The sequence below is a fragment of the Telopea speciosissima genome, chromosome 9, assembly GCF_018873765.1.
Source record: "Telopea speciosissima isolate NSW1024214 ecotype Mountain lineage chromosome 9, Tspe_v1, whole genome shotgun sequence".
Lineage (NCBI taxonomy): Eukaryota > Viridiplantae > Streptophyta > Magnoliopsida > Proteales > Proteaceae > Telopea > Telopea speciosissima.
In genome coordinates this window covers 12,265,749-12,288,869 of record NC_057924.1, presented here as the reverse complement: position 1 = coordinate 12,288,869, position 23,121 = coordinate 12,265,749, and the positions used below count along the sequence as shown (strand labels likewise).

Genomic DNA, 23,121 nt, shown 5'->3' with positions numbered 1-23,121 from the left:
TGCCAACCACGGACTGATGAAGTTTGCAACTTGATGATGATGGTTGTCTTCTGAAACACGGGCCAAAAGACAAAAGTGATGGAGTTATTCTCCAAGCAAGACCTACTTGAATGCTCCTTGAAACACGAGCCAATGAGACATCGGTGGCTAGAAGCCAAATCCAACGAAAAATACAAGACAAAATGAGAGATCTACATCTTGAAAGATAAAAACTCTGTTGTAAAGTGTTGCGTTGTTGATTGTGTCTTTCTTCTTCGTACTCTGTTCTTTTATAATTGCTCCCTTGGCGGTTGTGGTAATTCCAACCATTTCCATACACATCCTTAGGTGGTTAAGTAACTACCTACAATCTCTTGCACCATCTTCCTATTGTCATTAAAAAAAGGAACCTCTTTGATGGCAACATTGCATGGCCTTAAGGCATGTATAATCGAAACAATTATTTTCTGAAAAATAGGGTGTAACAGTATCAAATTGGGAGTATGACATTTATAAACTTGCACTTGACGGATGTTCACAATAATATAGTTGACACTTTGCCAGGGTGAATTCAAGTGCTAGAGGAAACGAAACCAGATCTTCTCCGCTACACTTAGGCATTGTATGCTTCCTATTTCGCAGGGTTAACAACACAAGTAGGGCTGCAACAGAGTCGGGTTGGGCCGGGCTTTATAGAACCCTAGCCCATCCCTAAGTCCCCTTAGTTGGGCCAGAAAAATCCAATCCTGACCCACCCTCAGGGTCGGGCCGAGTTGACCCTGATTGGCCCTAATCATGGGGAGGGGGAAAGAAATGCATGGGTTGGAATAGATCAAGGAGAACATTTTCAATTTTATACAAAATAACACTATAATAAAATGTATTATATCACTTATTGTCTTCATATATATTATATTATATAAAAAAAAATGTTGATGACGTTTAAAGTTTATAATGTATGTATTATATCAATATATATTTTATAGTATAACTTAAATCAGGGTCGGGCTAGGCCGGGCCAAGCTTAGCCCGAGGCCTCAACCTAACCCGACCCGACCCTAACTCAGAGCGAGAAATTTCCAACCTGACCCGCCCTCAAGGCCAAATATTTCAGCCCAGACATGGGCTCAGGATGGGCCAGGGCGGGTTTGGGCCGACGAGGCCAAACTTGCACCCCTAAACACAGGTTAGATTTCGTATACTAATCCGTGTTTTATGGTGCATTCGTAAGGGTAAATATATTTTTTCGTCGTTATCTTTATTTTATTTCTATGAATTATAACTTTGTATGTTCGTCTTTGCAGCATGGGATATTTTTTTTGGTGAATTGCAGCATGGAATATTTATTATTCAATAAGAACATTAAACAAAATGGAAGAGCGGGTTAACCAAGTAGATCGAGATTTAACACGTCTTTGGTCCACAACCTGACAAAAATCTGATCATATTTTTTTGTTTCTTTTTAATGATAAAAATCTGATCATATTTGGAATCAATGTTTTGAATGCAGATCCTAAACTCTAATCTAAGTGACGATTCCCTATTCTCACACCCGACAAAAAGACCTCTAGATGGGGCTTGGTTGTCCAAGGACTTATATTCACATCTAATCGAAACCACTAGTATCAAAGGTATGCTACTAGAAGGAATTAGCAAATTAGGGGCATTAACAAAATTAGTGTGGAGAAACATGCAAGGCCCTCTTATAGTGCGGAGAAACAATCTTTCTTCGTAAGCAAGGGTAAGGGTGTATACATTTTGATCCTCCTCAGACCCTGCAGTGGCGAGAGACTCTTGGGTACATTCTTTTTTTAAACATGCAAGGCCCCATTTATTTCTACTGAAAAAAAATTTCGACAGTGCCCTAATTTGGCGGTATGCTATAGTATGGGCCTGAGAGCTCGACACATGGAAGATGTGACATCCAATGATCCCACATTGCTATTTCTACCAAGAAAATTTTATAAATTGCAAATATTATGAGAGATTTAAGGAAACAAAACCGTGTTTAAATTTATAATTTCAACATTAAACAACCCAGTCAAACTCTCACTGGAGATATCAGAGGAATTAGCTCCCCCTCTTTTTCCGAGCGTTCTCTTGCCTTTCAATGTGGCACACCATTGCGAGAAATGCATTGTTGGAGAAAGTACACGGCCCCACCTTCAGGGAAAAAAAATCCTCTGCAGTGACTTGATCTGGTGGTGCACTGCAATGCGGGCCTGAGAGCTCAACACGTGGAAGATGCGACATCCAACACTGCCGAGCTCACACCATTTGATGAAGCTTCTTCCATGTGTCAAGCTTTTCAAGCTCGCACTGCAAGCCTTTTTGACAAACAAAAAAATAAATAAATAAATAAATAGAATGCACATTTGGATCAAGTCTTAAGACATCTCTTTCAGAGACAGTATAGCTTCTTCCATTGAATGAAATAATATTTATTTACAGAAGCAGTGACCAATTCAAACATCCAAACTTCAATAAACGGGGCAGCACAGCCAGATACAGGTATTAAATCTGCCTTCTGCACTGGCGTAAACAGAAGAATTTGGCATGAACAATGGATGCCAATCACTGAACAAAGACACGATGCGTTACACAATACACCAAAGTGGTAAACAGAAAGCCAAAAAAGTGCTATAATTCTAAATATAGAAATTGAGCCCTATAAGTTTACAGGGGTTCAATTGTCCCGCTTTTGAGCCTTTCCATTCGGGCTTGAAGGCCAGATAGTGCTCTCTCATCCATAGGAAGGACCGCAGTTTGCGTGGAATCTTCAGCATCAACAGGGGCTGATCCATGAGGAATCTGATTCTGGAGTCCATTGGTCACATTACCATTCATGTACATTGAAGACTTATTTGTGGATTCTTGGTTCCCTGCAGCAGCAGTTAGTTGAATGCTCTTCATCCTTTCTCTGATTGCATCCAACGTCCCAGTGGTTACTGCAATTACTAAATCCATAATTACCATTGTAACAATCCTTGTCATAAGGAAATTTTAAATAACCAAAAACACATGAGAACTCCAGAAATGACACCAAAGAATGGTGTCAGACTATTACCTCCAGATGGATATCTGTCATTTCTCTCATCTCCAACTTGTTGCCTCAACTCTGGATGTGAAAATGATGGTCCTCTTAAAGAAATAACATTCCCTGCTCTGTCCACTTCAGCTAAGGATGATGGCAGATTCTGGTTTGTGGATTCAATCTTCACATTTACAGACTTGGCATCATTCAGGGTATTTGTATGTACAGGTGATAATGGAGCTAATTTTGGGGAGGAAAGGGAAAGAGAAACTGGGGGAGGAGTTGACATTGGCAGACTTGAAGGTGTCCTCCCAGCAGCTGCATTCCTTTCCACCTGCAACACAGAATAAGACGGTCAACTAACCCGAAACACCTTCAAGCCTGCAAACCTGAAATATATTTCTAAGTCAATAGGGACCTGAGCTAATCCATCTCTTATGTATGTGCGGAATGCATCACTTGCATTCTGGAGCTGAGAAAATATATCAACCTGCTTGAAATTACACAACAATGGTCAACTTCAGAAGAGGCCAAAATAATAATGAGAGACCAGTTCTCAACAAGTAATTTGAATCACTGATATTAGATGTCTCCACATGAAATAGAAAATTCTTACGGTACAGAATTAGTCAAATGAAGTGCACGAATATCTACCTGAGGATACAGTTGGGTGATACGGTACAATTCATGTAGACCAATTGCCGATGTTTGCTTGTCTCCTATTTTCTTAAATATTGCAGCAAGTTCTTGCTGCACAATACCACCAAGCAAAATGGCAGTATTGTTAGAAAAAATTGGTAATCATAAGAAAACCATACAACACTTCAAAAAAAAATGCCACATGAGGTCACACAGTTATACCTTCAATTGGGCATCCGCAGAATGAGTGGCAGGTGATGGATTGTTTGCAGTAGAATCACCCCAATGAGTTTGACCAACAGGGCCAGTGGGGGTCAACATCCTAGCTGCAGCAAGTGTCTGGAAAACTAGAAAAATATAAGGGAAAATATTCTCACAAGAAAAAAGTAACATAAAAGAAATCGGTTGATTGCATATGAGAATGGCAACAAGTAAATCTTTCAGCTCAGAGTACCTGCAGATTAAGGTCAATGTAGGCAAGAATAATAGGTTGAGGTTCCATGTCTATAGGAACCATGGAAAGGTGACCCTTTATTGCTGTCCCACGAAGTTTAACTAGTTCATGCAGAACAGTTTTGACCATTCGCAACGGTTTGTCATCAGCACCAGCTCTGGCCATAGTTAATATTGAGATTGTAATGAGGATCAAAAGATCAGCCTCATTGGCCTCAAAAAGGTTAATCTGGAATCAATTTTAACAGGGTTGTGTAAACAGTTACCTCCTCCGGATTTCTTCCATCCCTAATTCCTGTAGATACAAATGTATGCTTTGAAGGATACGGTCAAGGTCAACATCAAAGATTGTGCTCTGAAGAACCTGCAGAAATTTAAAGTTGCATCTATTATACACCCAACAAACCTCAATAATAGCAGATCCGTAGACACTTTATGTTACTCTAAATCGAGTTCTTAACTAACCACACTTGGGTGGCTATGACAATATGTTCAAAATTCAAGTTTCTTAGATACTAACACATCCCAAACTTCACGTATAAAATTTACTATAAAAGACAAAGCTACAAGATGAAAAAAGAATATACTATTTGATGAGCACATTTATGTGTGAAATCTTAGGGCACAAAGCATACATTTTATCATATTGGACAGAGTTACTCGGTGCTTTCTTGTGCTTTTCAGGTTTTAGGTGAATTCTTGTGAAAATGGAGGAGATGATGCTAAGGAAATATTTTTAAGGTGTTTAAAGGTGTTAATGGCTTGGATGCGTAGCCCATCGAGTCAGCTTCGCAACGGTTTAAACGGCACATGATTCCGAGTTGAAACGAAGAAGTTATGGCCGTTTCGGTAACGAAACACGAAAATGGTCTATAGGGGTTTATTTGTAATTATTGATAGTCGGCTGGGGACAAAGTGAAGCGAAAGTTCAGATTGCAGGGGCCTTAACAGAATTATTAGAAGTTACATTTCTTGTACCCGAAAGATTCCATTTGGAGGGCTCTGGACAGTCCAACTTCAACTTGAGATATCTTGGGCTCCCGAACTCCAAATTGGACGAAATTTGGGTCTATTTTGGATGATTTTTCGCAAGGAACACAATGGTGAGGCCTATATAAGCACCCCATGCTCCACGTTTCCTAAAGGACAGAATGGGTATTTTATTTATTCTTGAAGGAATCCTAGTCATCACCCTTACTCTCTCTCTCCTCCAACTTCTCAAGGGCACTTCTGGAATTCTACTTGGGATAGACTTATTTTGAAAAATATTCTCTCACCTATGGAAAGTTGAAAAATCAAAGATGCTTTGATTTTATTGCTTGGAGAAGATATCTACAAAGAAAAGGAAGAACTTGTTAGAATTGGAAGTTTACTTTTCTAGAAATAGAAGGTCTATGTAAACAATCTTCTCTTCTTCTTCTTTCTATTTTTTTTCTTTTTTCTTAGGATTCAAGGCATTGTAAAAGAGGAAGGAGAAGAGAATATTCTCTTTTCTTAGGGAATATTTCTCCTACACTTCCCTCTTCTCCCTTCTCTTCTCTCCCCCCTATAAATACCCCTTGCCCTTTGGGTTGTAAGAAGTTAGTTTTTTAGTTCAGTTTTTTAGTTAGTCTCTAGTTCAATTTTAATTCAGTTTTTTAGTGTAATTTTTACTTCATTCACTTATTGAAATTTTCTCTTCTTTTCCTATTTTTGGCTTAAGTTCTTAGTTTTGATTTCAAGTTCTTAGTTTTGATTTCATAAGTCTAGTTTAATGGTTGTAATAGTTATAGTTTAAAGCTTCCTAGTCTAAGTTCCTATGTTGATGACAAGACATGGAGATTTAGAAGAGGAAGCCATGGTGAGTTTATTCAAGTATTCAAACACATCAAGGTATCTCATTCTCTAAACCCTTAATCTCATTCTCCCTTTCCTCTATCTCTCTCTATCTTCTTCTTCTTCTCCCTCTATTTCTTTTATTTTTTTTATATGGTTGTGGTTTGTGGATGCACTTTTATTCCCTTATTCCTTTTTATGTGGTTATTATGTGTGGCTGTTTTTTTTTATTCCTTTCAATTTGCGTTAGTCTGATAGGTTAGATGCTCATGTGTTAGGACGCCAATTTAATCCCTTAATTTTGTTAGATGCTTATGAGTTAGGATGCATTAATTTTTATTAATTTAATTAGTTTAATTTAACACTTTAATTTGGTTCACTTTGCATTACTTTTAAGTTAGTTAAATAGAGTGGCGTATATCTCCTCGTGTTCGACCCGTAGCTACGATTGACCCGTACGCTTGCGGTATTATTTTAACTCAAACACTATTCAATGGTGATCGCTTACTAAATTGCATAATCTTTTACCATTTACATGCTGAATATTAGAATGAAATGACACCAACAGCTGCAGTTCGCAAACTCAAAGGATAATTCATCTCCACAACACCCGCATAGTAAATTTCAGTTTGGGGAAAACATGTTGCAGGATAGGTTACAGGCATGATTTGCTTTTAAAAGATGAAAATGAAAATAAATAAAAAAATCTGCGCACAATGGATACCAGTACTACTCAAATCTTTGAATCCAATACTTAAGGCAGAAGCTTTTACAGAATTTCTTATGTATTATGTAGCTCATAGTAACTTTCATCTCTAGAGTAATACTTCTGCTTCTAGATTTTAAAGTGCTGGCTCCTAGTATCGGTGTTGAAGCAGGATACGCATGCATTGATAACAATTTCAAGCACAATCATATAAAGACAGACAAATGGCTTTGAGTGAACAAGACCCAAGGCAGGAAGCATTACTTTGGTAAGTTTGATAAGGCATTTCACTACTAGATCTGAGAACTTCTGATTTCTTGCCGCAAAGGTCTCATTTGATGCAGGTGATGGCCACCTTGAGGGGTCCAATGGGCGCAAAAGCTTAATCAGAACAACAAATGATGATGTGCGTTCTGCATTGTCCTGTATGTCAAGCTCAGGTTATTAAAAAATATACTGTGGAGGACCACATGTTGAAACAAACAATAGTATCTCAATGGACAACTAACCAGAATCTTGAGCATCAAAACATTCAATGCTTTTAGAAGCTGACTGCCGTCATCCATAAGTGGAACTCTTTCATCTAAAAGCCAAAGCAGAAGTTCAGTGATAAGGGTATCAAGTGTGCTCTCCTTCACAGCATGGGCAAGCCTTTTATTTTGGAAAGTCTGCAGTGAAATCGAAAGATTAGTTTTACAACACAAAAGAATTCATTTTGTAGGATATAAGGGGTAAGAATGTAAGATATCTCCAAAAGAGGTGTCTCCAAACTTTACATGCCTAGAATAGGAACCCCTATTCTACAAATTTTCATACTATATAACATCCTGTTGCTCGAATGCCAGCAAAGTAAATCCGTACATAGATGACAAACCTACCTGCATGAGTGTGTTCAAGACGTATTTACATGACCTTGAGGAAGCTCCGCCCAAACTGAAATCAAAGGTCTTGGCCACCTATTTAAAGTAACAAGAATACAAATATTAAGATATGTAAAAGTTAGAAAAAAACAAAGAATAAATCTTCATCTTTGATGAGAGTATCAGAATCCATTTTGCCTTGGTTGCCAGGCATGCAACAAGTCTATCTGCATCTTTGATCAGATCATCCAATGCACTGCTTTCAGGGTCGCTAGTAGCCTGTGCCAGCTCATGACAAACCACTTTCATACCCTCAACCGACTGCATCCAAAAAAGCAACAGACCACTTGAAACTCTGAACACTGCTCTCCAAAATTAAAATAAAAAATATACAAAAATGAATGCATTATATTTTAATTCCCTAAGTCATAAATCTTAGCAAAAGCCACATGGATTAAGAAGCACAACCAAAATTGAAAAGGCTAACGCCACAGTTAGCAATAAGCTAGGAAAAATCAATGAACCCACAGAGCACGTCTTTGAAGATTGGAGCTCCTAAGTAAAACAAAGGGAGCTTTTCCAGGCTTCCACAGCTGGAAGCCTGCAAAACATAACCATTCTTTGAGAACTGCATTGCCATTCCCTTACACAACTTGGTCTATTTTAAAAATGTTAACAAACTGATGTCGGAGCATTTCAGAAATCTAGGCCACTTTATTTCAAGGGCATAGGCCAAGGAGCCACCAAGTTTGCTGGGTACGTTACCATGAGAGAGAAAGTAGTCTATTAAGCATCAGCAATATAGAATGAGAAGAATGTAAAGAATATGGTGCAAGGGAGGTTTACCATAGTTCTGTTAAATATACCCAAAAAATGCCATTCTAACTTTCAGTTCATGGCAACCCAGAACAGCAGGTATTAGAGGGGTGTTTATATATTACAATTGCCAGCTTTATTTGGTCCCCATCGTAATGTAAGACCCTAATACTGCTGAAGTCAAAGTGGTCTTTAAGGACTAAAAATTTGGCTTCAAAATCTCAGACTCATAATCGAATGGGACTCGGCATTGGCGATAAGATAGGTGTCCTCTGATTCTGGCCTAGGAATGCAAACTCTCTAGAAGATTCTCTAGCTTGTTAAGGGGTTAGAGAGAGTTCACATATACAGGGTCATATCCAATGATTTAGGGAGAGATTTGTATAGAGGCCCTCGTGGCTGTTTTTGGCATCTGGTGTACACTTTTGCATGCGTATGTATATCTCATGGTAGGTGAATACCTTTTTCGACTTTTGCCCAATAAAATTTTTGTTACTTCATCAAGAAAAATTTACTCAATGGTTTTTATTGGAATTACTTATGAATCAGGCTACTGGCACCCATGTTTTGCTCCAAACACTTCATCTGTATCTAATTGAAAAACAGGAAAAGGCTGCAAGTGAGTGCTGCCCTTATCTATTTTCTCATTTAGAACTATTATCATATGGTGGTCAGGAAATGAGTTTTAAGAGAGTACTAATTTGCCCTTGGGATACCATAGCTAGAGGAGGGTCTGTAATTAATGCAATATAATCAAGTAGGTTGTGGAAACTGGAAAGCAATGGTTGCTGCCATGTTGGGAAACCCTGTTTGTTTAAGTGTTATGCAACATGGTTGCTGTGATATTTTGCAAGTTTGGCTATTGAAAGCAATATTCAAAACCTCCAGGAGAGCTCATCACATGAAATTTAGTTGTTGCTATCTTCTGGAGTACAGCCACCTATGCTGTTTTCCTTCTGTTAGAACCCTAGTTTCTTGAACATGCATAACTATGATTCCATCATTATTGTTACTGAAGTTAATTGAGGAAGAAGCTCTTTATCTGAAGTGCCCTACTCACATGCTAGGGTTTGCTGTTTTCGACCCATGAGGGTTTGACAGATGATGTTGGTTATTCCTCTCCTCTGGTAAGTGACAAACATCATTGTAAATACTTTTGATGGACTGATGATGTACGTTTGATGTGGAAGATAAGGTTTTACTTGTTCCTGCCAAAACCCTATTTTATAAGGTGAACCCTTACTTTTTTGAGAGATTTTCAAAGAATCCTATCTCGTGAGTTGATCGTTGTGATTTTTGGATGACTTCTCTCTCCACTACACTATCTGTGGTCAAAATTTCAGACCAAACTGACAATCATCGTAATTTGATAACTATCTACGGTTTCAAGGGTTTGGCTTCGACGATTTAAGGGTTTCATCCCTCAGAGCAATTTTCTGTTTTTCAGATCTTTGTTGCTGTCTTTGAGCCTTGTGCCTCTGGCTACTGTTCCTATTGCTACTTATTGTTATTGGCGGTGCCTTTGGTGACTATTTGCATCTAGTTTATTCTTTGTGAAAGAATTCTACTATCTACAGCATTATGGCTGATTCTAAGATTCCTACGGATAATGTCAATGTTCAGATTACATTTATTAAACTGAATGGGACTTCCAATTATCGTCTAGGGGCACAGCCAGTTAGAGTTTATAAAACCGCCAAACAAAAGGTAAACTATCTAACTACGTCTCCACCTAGTATGACTTCCGCTGAGTATAAGGAGTGGACGACAAAGAATGCTACATTACTTTGTTGGCTGTGGAACAGTATGAAGCCTCCTGTACTACAGCCAAGGGTGTCTGGGATGATCTCAAAGAAAGTTATTCTCAAGATAAAAATATGTCCAGAGTATATAATTTATACAAGAAGTACTTCTCTTCTAAGCCGAATGACAAATCAGCTGGCGACCACTACAATGATCTAAAGGGCATGTGGGAGGAACTCAATGTGTAACAACCTCTTTCTACTGATATTGAAGTTCATAAATCTCAACATGTTGAATTCCAAGTTGCAAAATTTTTATTTGGATTAGACTCTGACCTTCAGCCTGTCAAGTGTCAAAAATTTGCTGGTGAAAAGATTCTCTCAATCAATGAAGCTTACAGTAGAATTCAACAGATTGTGTCTCCCTTGTCTAAATCTGAATCCACCACTTCTTCTAAGGACAACTCCGTTTTTATTGTTGGTAATGGTGGTCGGGGTCATGACACTGGGTTTCCTAGTAAAGGTCGTGGTTCAAGAGGTTGTGAACATGGTATAGTTTATTGTGGCAGCCAACAATCAGATCGATTCATCAAATAATGTACTCATTGCGGTCGCAATAATCATATAGTCGAGAAGCGATTGACCAAACATGGTAAGCTCTAATAGACACAACAACAGTTTGCGAAAGGTATTGTGCCTAATGGGAGTACTGAAGTGGTGTCACCTTATGATATTAATCAGACTTCTTCGTCTAGAGGTGGCGTGTCATCTCGTGATCAGATGTTCAATCATCGTTATCAAGGCATCGCCTAGGTGTCCCACGTGCCTTGATTGCCTCGCGTCTAGATTCCCTCCAATCACTTGGGTTGCCTAGACTCTGTGACAACTATGTGTTCAATCAAGTACTCAAACGGACACAACAGCTTGAGACAACCTATTCCACATCTCCTACCACCTTGGCTCATTCAGGTATACTCACATGTCTCGCTTCCTCATCCTCCACTCCCTGGATGATTGACTCAGGCACTTACAACAACATGATGCAGATAAGTCACCTAAAGGGCTTATTTTATTGATAAAAAAAGCTTTGGATTGGGTTATGTAGGTGTTAGGCTTTAATTCCATGGGTTTACTTTGTAATTGGCCAATTTAATGAGCTAAAATATGGGTAGAAAGTAGGAAAACCGGATTTACTTCATTAGTTGAGTTAGAGTTCTGCTTTGAGTCTATTTCTTTTATTATTTCACTTTCCTAGTCAATTTAAGTTACCTTATTAGTTAAGGATAGGGTTAGGCCTTTCCTTTTTAGTGTCTTAAGTCTATTTTTGAGTCTTCTATATAAGTTTGTAAGCGCAGCCAGCATTGTACAAGAATTGGAATAATAGAAAAGTTTGCTTATGCAATGTTGAAATCCTGAGATAGGATAGGTGAGAGGCCTAGGGTGAGAGGCCCATCCCCTTCCCCCCATCCTCTTCCATCGGTTCTTGATTCCAAACCCTAGTTTCAGTCAAATTGAGTTCAAGAGTGCTTCAAGCTTCTGGGATTTCTTTCAACTAATTGTCACATCGATTTCTTGAAGATTACTACATCAAGATTATTGCTGCCAGGGTACATCTCCATCAACCGAATCAGCAGGAGCAATCCAAGCCTTGATCTAGGAGAATCTAGGGTTTTCTCAAAACCATAATTGCTGCTCGATCTCAGTTCTCTTGTTCTCATCAATTTCTTCTATTGGGGAGTTCAACTTAATTCTTCAAGAGATAATTCAACTTCAATTGCAGCTTCAACAGGTCACTGATTTGAAGGATTCTATTATTTACTTTTGTTTACTTGTGGTTACCAATTTGAGTTCATCTCATTCTCCTCCAACCAATTGAGATCCCATTGTTCTTTTTCTTGTTCTCTGGAGTCTGGAGGTTTTCTATTTGATCCTGACTGGGATTAGACCATTCTGGTTCTAGTCTTACATTAACAACTCAGCCTTATCCCAACTAAATGGGGTTGGCTACATGGATCCTTGCCCTCCAATCAGCTCTATTCAAGTTCATACTTGATACAAGGCCTAAGCTATGCATGTCTTTCCACACTTCTCCTAAGATCATTTTAGGTCTGCCCCTGGTTCTTTTAGTTCCTTCAATCCGAATCAAATCACTCCTTTGTACAGAAGCACCAAAGGCCTCTTTTGAACATGGCCATGCCGCCTCAAACATATCTTATCATGTATCAGAGCTACTCCCAAATCAGCTCTAATATAATCAATCCTTACTTTATCCTTCCTAGTTTTGCCACTCATCCATCTCAACATCCTTATCTCCGCTATATTGAGTTTATCTATAAGATACTTCTTAACTGCCAAACATTTCGCACCATACATCATAGCCGCGGTCATATGGCTGTCCTATAAAATTTTTCTTTAAGTTTTAAAGGAATACACTGATTACACAACACTCCGATCGCAGAGTGCTGGCTTGCTCGAGACCCAATGAACCTGGTCCAATTTTAGGCCTAGGTTGATGTTGGTTCTGAACTTAGCCCCCTTTCTGTTGCTGGTTCTTGCAGCTGTACTTAAGGCCTGAGAACCTATCAACATCACCGTGTTTTATAAACCATTACTAAACTAAGAACAATGTACCCCAAAATTTCAAACAAATATGAAAAAGGTTAAAAATGCCTTTGAATATGAGAAACTAATAAGTACTACAAATATGTATCTTTTAATCTCAAACTTGACTTAGCTTTAAAGCAATCTACACTAGAAAAATTAAATTCGACACTTGATATAAAAACATAGTTAGGATTGTTTGGTTAGTATAAAATTTTAAGGACCAATAGCCTAAAGGTTCCCAGCCTGAAAATCGATTGTTGCGCCTCAAAGCATTTTGGGGAGAACCAGCTAGTTCCGGGTTTGAGCGACATTTCACCCCAAACCATAACTCATCCACTGATTCTTCACCATCAATTGTTTCAGACCTCCACTTAGTTTCACTCAAGCTTCATCATGGTCTTAGATAGACCACCCATGTTCTGGTCCATAAGCAGTGACAATTAACCTATGAAGGACACGCTTTCACCACAGCTCCGGTGGGTTCCCTTAACCAAGCCACTGCCTATGAGTTGTGGGGTTATTCTTTAACAACAAGGTTCAAGAAATTGGTGCTGACATTTATTTCGACCAGCCAAAATAAGTGTCTAACTACTTAATTATGCAAACCTTGGTATACAGACACTTATTTATTCATTGTCTAACTACTGCAAAAAGGGCTGCCTATTTAATGAAGTAGGCTAGCTTACAAAATTAGGAAGTAAGAAAATCGTAACTATTAAAACTAGTAACTAGTGACAATAGAAACTAACTAGAATTAGAAACTACTAGGCTTTGGAGTTCAGCCGCATGCAAGAGTAACTAAAATAGATACTAATAGATTTAGTGACTAAGTACTACTAAGATTGACTGGTCAAAGACCAGATTCCTGTCAAAATTGTGGGCAGCAAAGGGATCTTCTAGAAGGTCAGCTGGATGCTCGATCTGGTCCAGTTCTGGTCCACTCGAGGCAGGCTCGATCCTTTTTGGTTCTTCTTTTTCTGGCCAGTTGGGGAATCTGCATCACAATATTTTCAGATGACTTGTACGGTGAACCTAGAGTCAACTGATCTAAGAGAAACCAATTTCATTAATTTTTTCATCAATAATATGTCTATTTGGATGCTATTTAATCCTTCACGGAATAAGATTATTGTGTTAATGTATTGCGAAATTTGCCTCTTTACTGCGGCAATTCTTTGTGGAGATACTGTGGCCTATTATCAGCAGTTTAGGTTTAGTATTTTCCTAGTCCTATGACACAAAATACAATAAACAAGACAAGGATCATATGAAAATTATGGTGGTTTCCTCCAACTCATCAAGGTTGAAAGATTTAAAGCGTATCCCAATTTAAAGTCCAAGACTCCAAGTCATCTCTTCTGGTCAGCATTACCAAAGTGTCCAGTCTATTTACAGAGAAGTAAAAAAGTCCGTAAAATAATTAAAAAGGACTGGGGATAGGAAGTAGAGTACTGTTGTTAGGATGAGGATCCTGTTCTAAGAGGTCCAGCAGTCCAGGTAATGTATTTTAGAATACAATTGGGAAAAAAATGAATCAGTACTAGCAATAAGATGCTGAATTCATGAAATGTATTACAAAAACTCTAGAGTAAAAAGGCACAAAACCTCTTCAGGAGAGCCAGCTGAGATGATATGCAGAGCCTCGTTCCAGTCTGATGGGCCATTTGCACTAGACATTGAACGGCCCAATGGATGCCTCTCCACATAAGGTTCAGAATGACCAATGTTTTCCCTGAAGTTGAGCAGTATCAGCAAGAAAATTTTGGACAAATGGGACAAAATATTGTTAGTTAGAATATCAAAAAAAAATTTTATCTAGAACTTGTAGAATACCTTGAAAAGATTGGGGCTGAAATAGAGCGTGCAAGAACTTCCCCACTCTGCTCCGCTACATCTACCCTGGAGATAGAACATATATGAGCTACAAAAATCGACAGTTTTCACCAAAACCAATGGACTAACGGAGATTAACTGTGTGCACTCTCCATTATAAATAGTTGGAGTACCAAAAGAAACTTATTTATATCTAAAGTGGAACATATCTGACAAAATATGGACCATCAAATGCATGATACCACAAGAAAGAAGAAACACACAAAATAGGTTTCTTCTTCTTTTTTTTTCGCTTGAGAGAAGGCAATAAACAAAATAGGATTTATGGAGATGGAGGACGGTTCATCTTAATCTTTGTAGAAGCAGTTAGCTGATTAAAGCTCTTTTTGCCATATTCTATAACTACGAGATGCTTACAGAAGCAGTCCAAAATGTGCAAGTGTAGAAATCCAATGAAAAAGGGAAAAACATACTAAAAGTTTGGTGCTAATCATCCAAGTTCCTACTTCCTAAGACATGAATAACACCTTACCAATTGGATAATTGGATAAGATTTAACTAGACATGGATAAAGCATTACCAAGTTTAGTAAAGATCTTTCTTAAGAAAGTGTGTGCCGGAAACAATGCATGACATAATCATGGGACACACCTTAACTTGCATGGGCATCTGTTATTATCTACACGAAGAGTGAATGTGAGAAACAACAAGCAGAAGAGATGTATGTGTCGGTTGATTGTCCACCCATGCATGCAAACATAAGGATCTCACCCCCCCTAGATAAAGACACATCATTAATTCAGACGAAGTGCAATTTAATTTTACGACAATGACCTCCTTCTGTAGGTTTGACACATCTAAATGGAATATGTTCACTGCACATGCACAACAGATCTATAGGTCACACTACATGATAATAATTTGTTAACAAAACATAATTTGGGGAATGGCTAGAATAATCGATGTGATTATTCAGCCCTTATATTTATAACTTGCAAAAAAAATACTGAAATTAAATCAATAACCTTGTATAGCCGACCATAATAGCTATAGGAAAATAACAAGAGAAAAAATACCAAAAATACCCTTATAATATCGAGTAACACATCTCAATACTCCCCCTCAAGTTGGGGCATAGATATCACACATGCCCAACTTGACTAGACTAGGATGAAACAACTTCCCACTCAACCCTTTGGTGAAGACATCTACCAGTAGATCTCCGGACTTCACAAAAGGGATACAAATCTGTCCACTTTCTAACTTCTCCTTGATGAAGTGTCTGTCAATCTCCACATGTTTGGTACGGTCATGCTGTACTGGATTGTGGGCAATGCTAATTGCTGCTTTGTTGTCACAATACAACATCATTGGAAGATGAACAGAACCATGGATATCTAGGAGTAAACTCTGAAGCCACAATAACTCACATATGCCCTGGGCCATAGCACGGAATTCGGCTTCAACACTAGATCTTACCACAACATTTTGTTTTTTACTCCGCCACATGACCAGATTTCCTCCAACAAAAGTACAATAACTGGAGGTAGATTTCCTGTCTGGATTACCACCCCAATCAGCATCTGTGTAAGCCTCAATGTGAAGATGGTCATTAGGAGACAAAAGGATCCCTTTTCCTGGAGCTGATTTCAAGTAATGGAGAATACGAAGAACAACAGCCATGTGAGTGGAATAAGGATCATGCATAAACTGGGTTACTAGGCTTACAGCAATGGCAATATCTGGTCTGGTGTGGGAGAGATAAATCAGTTTTCCCACCAATCGTTGATATCTGCCCTTATCAACGGGTTCACCATCCTTCTCTTGCAGACGAGCAGTAGCTTCCAAAGGAGTGTCATAAGGATGACAATCAAGCAAACCAGTCTCTGATAGTAAATCTAGAACATACTTTCTTTGGGAGAGAAAGATGCCTTTTGGAGAACGGGCAACTTCAATCCCAAGAAAATATCTTAGCTGTCCTAGGTCTTTTATGTCAAATTCCCGTCCCAAGAAAACCTTCAGGTGAGAAACTTCATATGCATCATTACCAGTCACAACTATGTCATCAACATAAATCATAAGAAGAGTGACCTTTTCTCCCTTACGCTTGATGAACAGAGTGTGATCAACATTACTCTGTTTGTATCCAGAGGAGACCATGGCTTTATGAAACCTACCAAACCATGCCCGTGGAGATTGCTTCAACCCATATAGTGCCATTTTTAGTCTACAGACTTTCCCATGGTTCTTGTCAGAGGAAAAACCTGGAGGAACTTCCATATAAACCTCCTCTTCCAACTCTCCATGAAAGAATGCATTTTTTACATCCAATTGTTGTAGATCCTAGCCAAGGTTGATAGCACAAGACAGTAAGACCCGGACAGTGTTCAACTTCACAACAGGGGCAACTGTCTCCTGGTAGTCGATCCCATAAGTCTGAGTGAAGCCTTTGGCCACAAGCCTGGCTTTATATCTATCCACTGTTCCATCTGGCTTCTGCTTGACAACAAATACCCATTTGCACCCGACTGGTCTCTTACCCGAAGGAAGAACAACTAGCTCCCATGTCTCATTTTTTAAGTAAGGCCTTTATTTCTTCCATCAGAGCTGCTTTCCACTTTGGATCTGGAATTGCCTCCTGCCAATTCTGAGGAATAGAAACAGAGGAAAGAGAATAAACAAATGCAAGATTGGAAGGAGATAAAGCATCATAGGAAACAACATTGGAGATGGGGTGTTGGGTGCATGACCTAACGCCTTTACGAACAGCGATAGGTAAATCAAGAGAAGGATCCTTACCAGGTGATGTAGCAGGGTCTAAATCTGGATCAGGTGCAGACGATTGTAGAGGTGGTATGGTGGTGGTGGCAGTCTCAACTTGTCCTGTGCTTTCCCGGGTATATACTTTATCAACAGGGATTTGACTGACTGGTCTACGCCTCCCTGATGAGGAACCACTGTAGGAGCAGAAGTTACAGATGGCTCCCCCTGAATAGGAGCCGGAAGAATAGTAGACACGTCTTCAAAAACCTGATCCTACTCCCCCTAAAGAGGTGTCTGGGAATAATATGACAAGGATTCATAGAAGACAATATCCATGGAGACAAAAGTACGGCCAGTAGGGGGATGATAACACTTGTATCCTTTCTAGGTCGCAGAATAGATACACAAAATGCTCCGTGGATCAAATTTCCCATGAGGATGATGATTGCGAACATAGCAGATACAACCAAAAACTTTGGGGGGAACCACAAAGGAGGACGAACTCTGAAGGAGATCAACGGAGGAACGACCATCAAGGACACGGGTAGGCACACGGTTGATGAGGTAAGCAGCGGAAAGAATGGCATCACTCCAGTATTGGGAAGGGACCTGCCGTGCAAACATCATGGCCCAGGCTACCTCAAGGAGATGTCGATTGTTCCTCTCAGCAACCCCATTCTGGGCAGGTGTGTCAACACAGCTGGTCTGATGGACAATACCATGGACAGCCAAATAAAGTTGGAACTGACCCTACATATATTCCCTGCCATTATCACTGCGTAAAATGTGCGATGTAGCATTGAATTGGGTCTGAACCATACGATGAAATAACTGAAAACAGCGGAAGACCTCACTTTTATGGCTCATCAGGTAAACCTAAGTGGTACGAGTATAACAATCTATAAAGGAGACAAACCATCTATGACCAGAAATGGAATTACAACGGGTAGGGCCCCACACATCAGAATGAACCAAAACAAAAGGAGACTCGCTTTTTTTATTTAATGAAGAATAACTGGAACGAGTCTGTTTGGCCAAAACACAAGCCACACATAAAAACTCATCCCTATTACAATGCTTGAGTAAGTGTGGAAACAAAAAAGCTAAAGTACTAAGGGATGGGTGACCATGCCGACAGTGCCATAGATGAAGGTTAGGTAACGAGGTGAACTGTAAATAATGAGCTGTAGAGGAAGCCGAATGCAAAGTAGAAGGCTGACCCATGTCAAGGAAGTTGAGACCACCTTACATCATACCACCCCCAATCGTGCGCCTCATCTCTAGATCCTGTATGACACAATGAGAAGGGAAAATTTTCAATTTGCAGTTCAGATCTCTAGTAAGACTACTAATAGAGATAAGGTTGGTAGAAAAGGATGGAACATGCAAAACATGTTTTAAGGAAATGGTAGGGGAGCAGCGTATGGAACCCTTCCCATTAATAGGAGAAAGGGAACCATTAGCCACTCGAACACTGTCTTTGCCAGAAGATGGAGAATAAAGATGAAACACATGGGAGGAGCCAGTCATATGGTCAATGGCACCGGAATCTATAATCCAAGGATTAGATACAGCCGATGCACACAGACTACTGACTGGAATACCTGAGGCAAAGTGAGAACCAAGATGGGCAGCAGGTGCAGATGTCGTAGTAGGGGCAGCGGAAGAGGCCTGGAGCATGCGGCAGAAAGCTAGGAGCTCATCCTGAGTAAGCCCAATGTCAGATGAAGGGGCAGCAGCAGCAGCAACGGTAGGAGAATCAGCCAGATGAGCCTTGAGTTTAGACTTCCCACGTCCTTTCTTTTCTTCAAAATCAGAAGGCTTCCTATGGAGCTTCCAGCATTGGGCCTTAGTATGATATAGCCTGTTGCAGGTTCACACTTCATAGGGCCTTTAGGGACAACAGTACCACCATCAGTAGTGGTAATAGAAGGAGCATTGGAAGCAATTTGCAAGGCAGATCGATCAACAGTAGAGGAATGCAGCATAGCAGCCCGACGAGATTCTTCATTATGAACCATGGCAAAGGCCTGTTCCAGGATGGAAAAAGGAGATTGGCCAAGCACTTGCACCCGACTAGGATCAAACTCCCTATTTAGGCCAGCCAAAAAATCATAAACACGTATTTTGTCAACGTGTTTGCAATAGGCAGCCAGATTAGTACCAGTAGAGGGTTGATAGTCTGAGTAGTGATCCAATTGCTGCCATAAGTTTTTGAGGGCAGCATAGTATTTGGAGACAGAGAGCTCCCGTTGGGCACTCGCAGTAGCCTTCTTTCGAATCTCATAGACATGTGCATCATTCCCAGTGCAACCATAAGTCTCTTTGGCACCATTCCATATAGTATGGGCTGTGTCCAAAAGGAGAAAATTATCTGAGATATCCCCTTGCATAGAATGAATCAAGTAGGACAACACCATTGCATCATTAGATAACCACTTGTTGAGTGGAGAACCTTCTTCTTCAGGTTTTGGTGTTGTCCCGAGAAGATGGCCAGCAAGGCCACGGCCAGCTATTGTCAAGTAGGTAGACCGAGACCACTTCAGGTAGTTGGAGCCATTAAGTTTGATTGGTGCAGCAAGGGGAAGTAAATCAGTCCGGGGCTGTCCATCAATGCCAGAAGAGGCCGAAGAAGAATCTGAACCAGTCATTGCAGCAGGTAACCAAAGTCTTCAATGAAGCACCAATCTTCCAATGAACTCCAAAAAAAATCCCTCGAATCGATGCAAGGAGAAATCGACCCCAAGAGAAGGTGGCTGTATTGGAGCAAAAAAATCCCAGAGATATAGGCTGAGAATGTGGTTGAATGGAGGCAGCAAGGAGGCCAATCAGATGCAGCAGCAACCAGCAGCCCAACCCCTAGATCGATTAGTGTCAGGGTTTTTTGAGAAGAGAGATCGATAAGGGGGAGGGGTCTTCAAACAATCAGATGAATAGAATAGAGGCTGAGAACAACTTCAGATGAAGATTCCACAATAGACGATGCAGCCGAAACAATTGTAGAAGCCTGATCTTCAAAAAAAAGGGAAATCTTCAAATCGCAGACAATGCCTCAGCTCCTATCACAATCTGAAATAAGGGCATAAAAGAGAGGTAGGTTGGGGCAGCAGCTAGATCATTACGATCACCTCATTAGTGCTGCCCTGAGGGAAGAAGAAGAACCAAAATAAGAGGAAGAAAGAAGCTCGAGGGAGGGAGGGAAAGAGGGAAAAAATTCGAAGGGAGGGTGGTGGGTTTTGAAAACCTATATCAAAGATTATTTGGCTCTGATGCCATGTTAACAAAACAGAATTTGGGGAATGGCTAGAATAATCGATGTGATTATTCAGCCCTTATATTTATAACTTGCATAAAAAAATACTGAAATTACATCAATAACCTGTATAGCCGACCATAATAGCAATAGGGAAATAACAAGAGAAAAAATTCCAAAAATACCCTTATAATATCGGGTAACACATCTCAACATAATTAAACTGATTTTTTGTTGCTCAGTAAAAATAAATAATCAATAAGGATGGAAAAGGCACACCCATTGTCTCTAACAGAACGCTTCAAAGCAGCTCTAGCTTCCCCCGGTTTCCCTTCCTTCCTTTTCTCCATCTCACGGGCCTAACAAAAAACAAACCATGAGTAATGGAAATAGACAAGACAAGTGATTGTAAAGCAAACGTATACAAACCTTCCACTTAAATCTATCATCCAACATGCTTTTCTGAGCATCAGACAGCTTCCCGACATACCTCCATACGTCCTCTCCTGTACCCCATATAAGATTAGACTGAGAAAAGACCTAATAATCACAATGTAAAATCTCACTACAATTATTTCATAGAGATATCCCCAATATTCAAATATGCTATAATCGTTGCTCACCTTTCCACCGATACAGTGAAGTTTACAAAGTATGAATTATATCTCAAACTAATATTAGCGAGTCACCTTACTTCAGGTGAAGAGCATGCAGAATAAATTAAATCAAATAACTGAAGGATCATAAGCATTCATACCAAGATTTTTGTAAGCAGTAGCTAGAGTATTAAGAGCAGCTTTCCGAATTTCACCATCTCGTTCAGTTGTCAAGTTAGCAACAAGCTGCAAGGACTTTAATTGTCCTCCTATCTGTAGAGGGGGATAAAAGTAAAACATAGTATCTAAATACTAAGAATAGTAAAAAGAAAGAAGACTTGGAATCAAAACCCCATTTTTACCTCAGCTCCATGTTGATCAATTAGAAAACCAATAAGATCAACACATTCTATACGAGTCCGGTTGTTTTTAGAGCGCAAACCCTCCAACACATATGCAAAAGTCTTGCTTGCTGAATATAATTGAACAATTTGTTTTGTCAGTTCCCGCATTTTTTCTCGTACTTTCTCAATGTTATGTCCAGACTGCAGCATGATCAAGGGAGAGAGTAAGTTAGAGATTTTTATGTAAGATGTTCGCGATACTATATTAGTATATCCCGTCCTGGCTGACAAGATAACAAGAGTACTAGCAATTGAACTATGTAATTTATACAGGCTATATAACAAGATACTCAAATGTTCATTATAAAAAGTATGTATTACCATAAATAGGTATTTATGAAAAAGAGAATAACATGAAAAAAATAAGAAAACACCTAACATCAGCTAGGCATTCGATCAATCAGCAATACGATTTTAATGCATGCAAAATCCATGCTACAGCAGAGTTATCAGGTAGAAACCTTCTCTATCAAGCATGGAAGAAAAATGGCTGCCTCTGCTTCAGTAAGAGTACAACCCTCATCTTTCAATATATCAAATAGTTCAGGAAGAAACTCCAAGACCTGTTTATGGTAAAAAAATATATATATAAAAATATAATATAACAAACAATTAAGAAAAAGACAGAAACGAACAACAATTATCAGATCTACAAAAGAATTAACCCAACAAGCAAGGAAAAAAAGAGGCAACTGCACCTTCAGAAGACATGTTGTGTTTGATTCACAGAACCGCAAAACAAACCATCGCAAAAATATGTCCAGAAGCTCAATTATTTCCTTCCCAATGGACGGGAGTACCTGTACAATCTTGATAATATAACTACAAAAAACATTATGAAAATTAAAAACAAAGCCAGGGGTTTAAGAATTTGATATCAAGTAAACCTTTTGTAACATCTCAAGCCCATCAACTTGTTTCTTAAAATCTGTGCTCAGCAGCCGCCTATGTAGATCTTCTCTGAAATACTTCATAATATCACTCTGCAGTATATAGTCCCGATGAGATAAACACCGACTGAAGTTTGAGGAAATAGACAAGGTAAACAATGAGTATTGTTAATGCAAACCTCAAGATCTTGAATCTGCTCCAATCGTAGCTCTTCAAATTTGAATCGGCGCACAACTATTCTCTCCCTATCTTCCTACAGGGTCAACAATCAACACACACTATAAAAGGTGTCTAAAGGATTTAAGCAGTAACCACACAAACAGCCTACAAAGATACCTTGTTTGAGTCTTTGATATTTAACAAAGCCTGAGACTGGATAGAAAGATCATGAACAGACACAATGGAATCTGATCTTGAAACCTTTGCAGGAATAGCTCTCTGTCCCCAAAAAAAAAGATTAATCAGGACCCATTTATGCCATAAAGAAAAGGGCTTCAATAAAATAGGACAAACCGTAGAAACGACTCTGCCGCCATGCTTTGACACACGATCACCACAACCATTTGAACTAGATTTCCCAACCTTTGCGGTTGTTTTAGATGTTAGTGTAGTTGAAATTCCTTTCACTGAATCATATGAATCTGGAAAGGAACAAGCACAATAAACACAGCAGATATGTTAAAAAGAAGAATAAAGAAGAAGGAAAAGAACTACACTTCAATCAGGTTAATGA

The 23,121-nt window shown here is 39.3% G+C and overlaps 1 protein-coding gene across 8 annotated transcripts in view; it reads right to left on the bottom strand.

Annotated features, from left to right (window-relative positions):
- The window catches only part of LOC122639766 (protein MOR1), a 68,415-nt gene that overhangs the window by 15,052 nt on the left and 30,242 nt on the right, over positions 1 to 23,121 (bottom strand). For 4 of the 8 annotated variants that reach the window (XM_043832710.1, XM_043832711.1, XM_043832712.1 and 1 more), the window contains exons 32-54: positions 22,902 to 23,029; positions 22,725 to 22,826; positions 22,567 to 22,641; positions 22,385 to 22,480; positions 22,196 to 22,297; positions 21,959 to 22,060; positions 21,456 to 21,638; positions 21,255 to 21,366; positions 20,927 to 21,003; positions 20,777 to 20,856; positions 14,482 to 14,547; positions 14,254 to 14,380; positions 7,685 to 7,807; positions 7,505 to 7,582; positions 7,136 to 7,294; positions 6,891 to 7,049; positions 4,372 to 4,469; positions 4,107 to 4,263; positions 3,875 to 3,991; positions 3,668 to 3,763; positions 3,432 to 3,503; positions 3,047 to 3,347; positions 2,437 to 2,936 (exon numbers count right to left, since the gene is read on the bottom strand). In XM_043832710.1, coding sequence (XP_043688645.1) covers positions 2,656 to 2,936; positions 3,047 to 3,347; positions 3,432 to 3,503; positions 3,668 to 3,763; positions 3,875 to 3,991; positions 4,107 to 4,263; positions 4,372 to 4,469; positions 6,891 to 7,049; positions 7,136 to 7,294; positions 7,505 to 7,582; positions 7,685 to 7,807; positions 14,254 to 14,380; positions 14,482 to 14,547; positions 20,777 to 20,856; positions 20,927 to 21,003; positions 21,255 to 21,366; positions 21,456 to 21,638; positions 21,959 to 22,060; positions 22,196 to 22,297; positions 22,385 to 22,480; positions 22,567 to 22,641; positions 22,725 to 22,826; positions 22,902 to 23,029 — 2,891 coding nt within the window. In that variant the 3' untranslated portion in view covers positions 2,437 to 2,655. Of the gene's footprint in view, positions 1 to 2,436; positions 2,937 to 2,961; positions 3,348 to 3,431; positions 3,504 to 3,667; positions 3,764 to 3,874; positions 4,000 to 4,106; positions 4,264 to 4,371; positions 4,470 to 6,890; positions 7,050 to 7,135; positions 7,295 to 7,504; positions 7,583 to 7,684; positions 7,808 to 14,253; positions 14,381 to 14,481; positions 14,548 to 20,776; positions 20,857 to 20,926; positions 21,004 to 21,254; positions 21,367 to 21,455; positions 21,639 to 21,958; positions 22,061 to 22,195; positions 22,298 to 22,384; positions 22,481 to 22,566; positions 22,642 to 22,724; positions 22,827 to 22,901; positions 23,030 to 23,121 lie in introns of those variants that run through there. The other 4 variants (XM_043832714.1, XM_043832715.1, XM_043832716.1 and 1 more) reach the window with 3 other exon arrangements.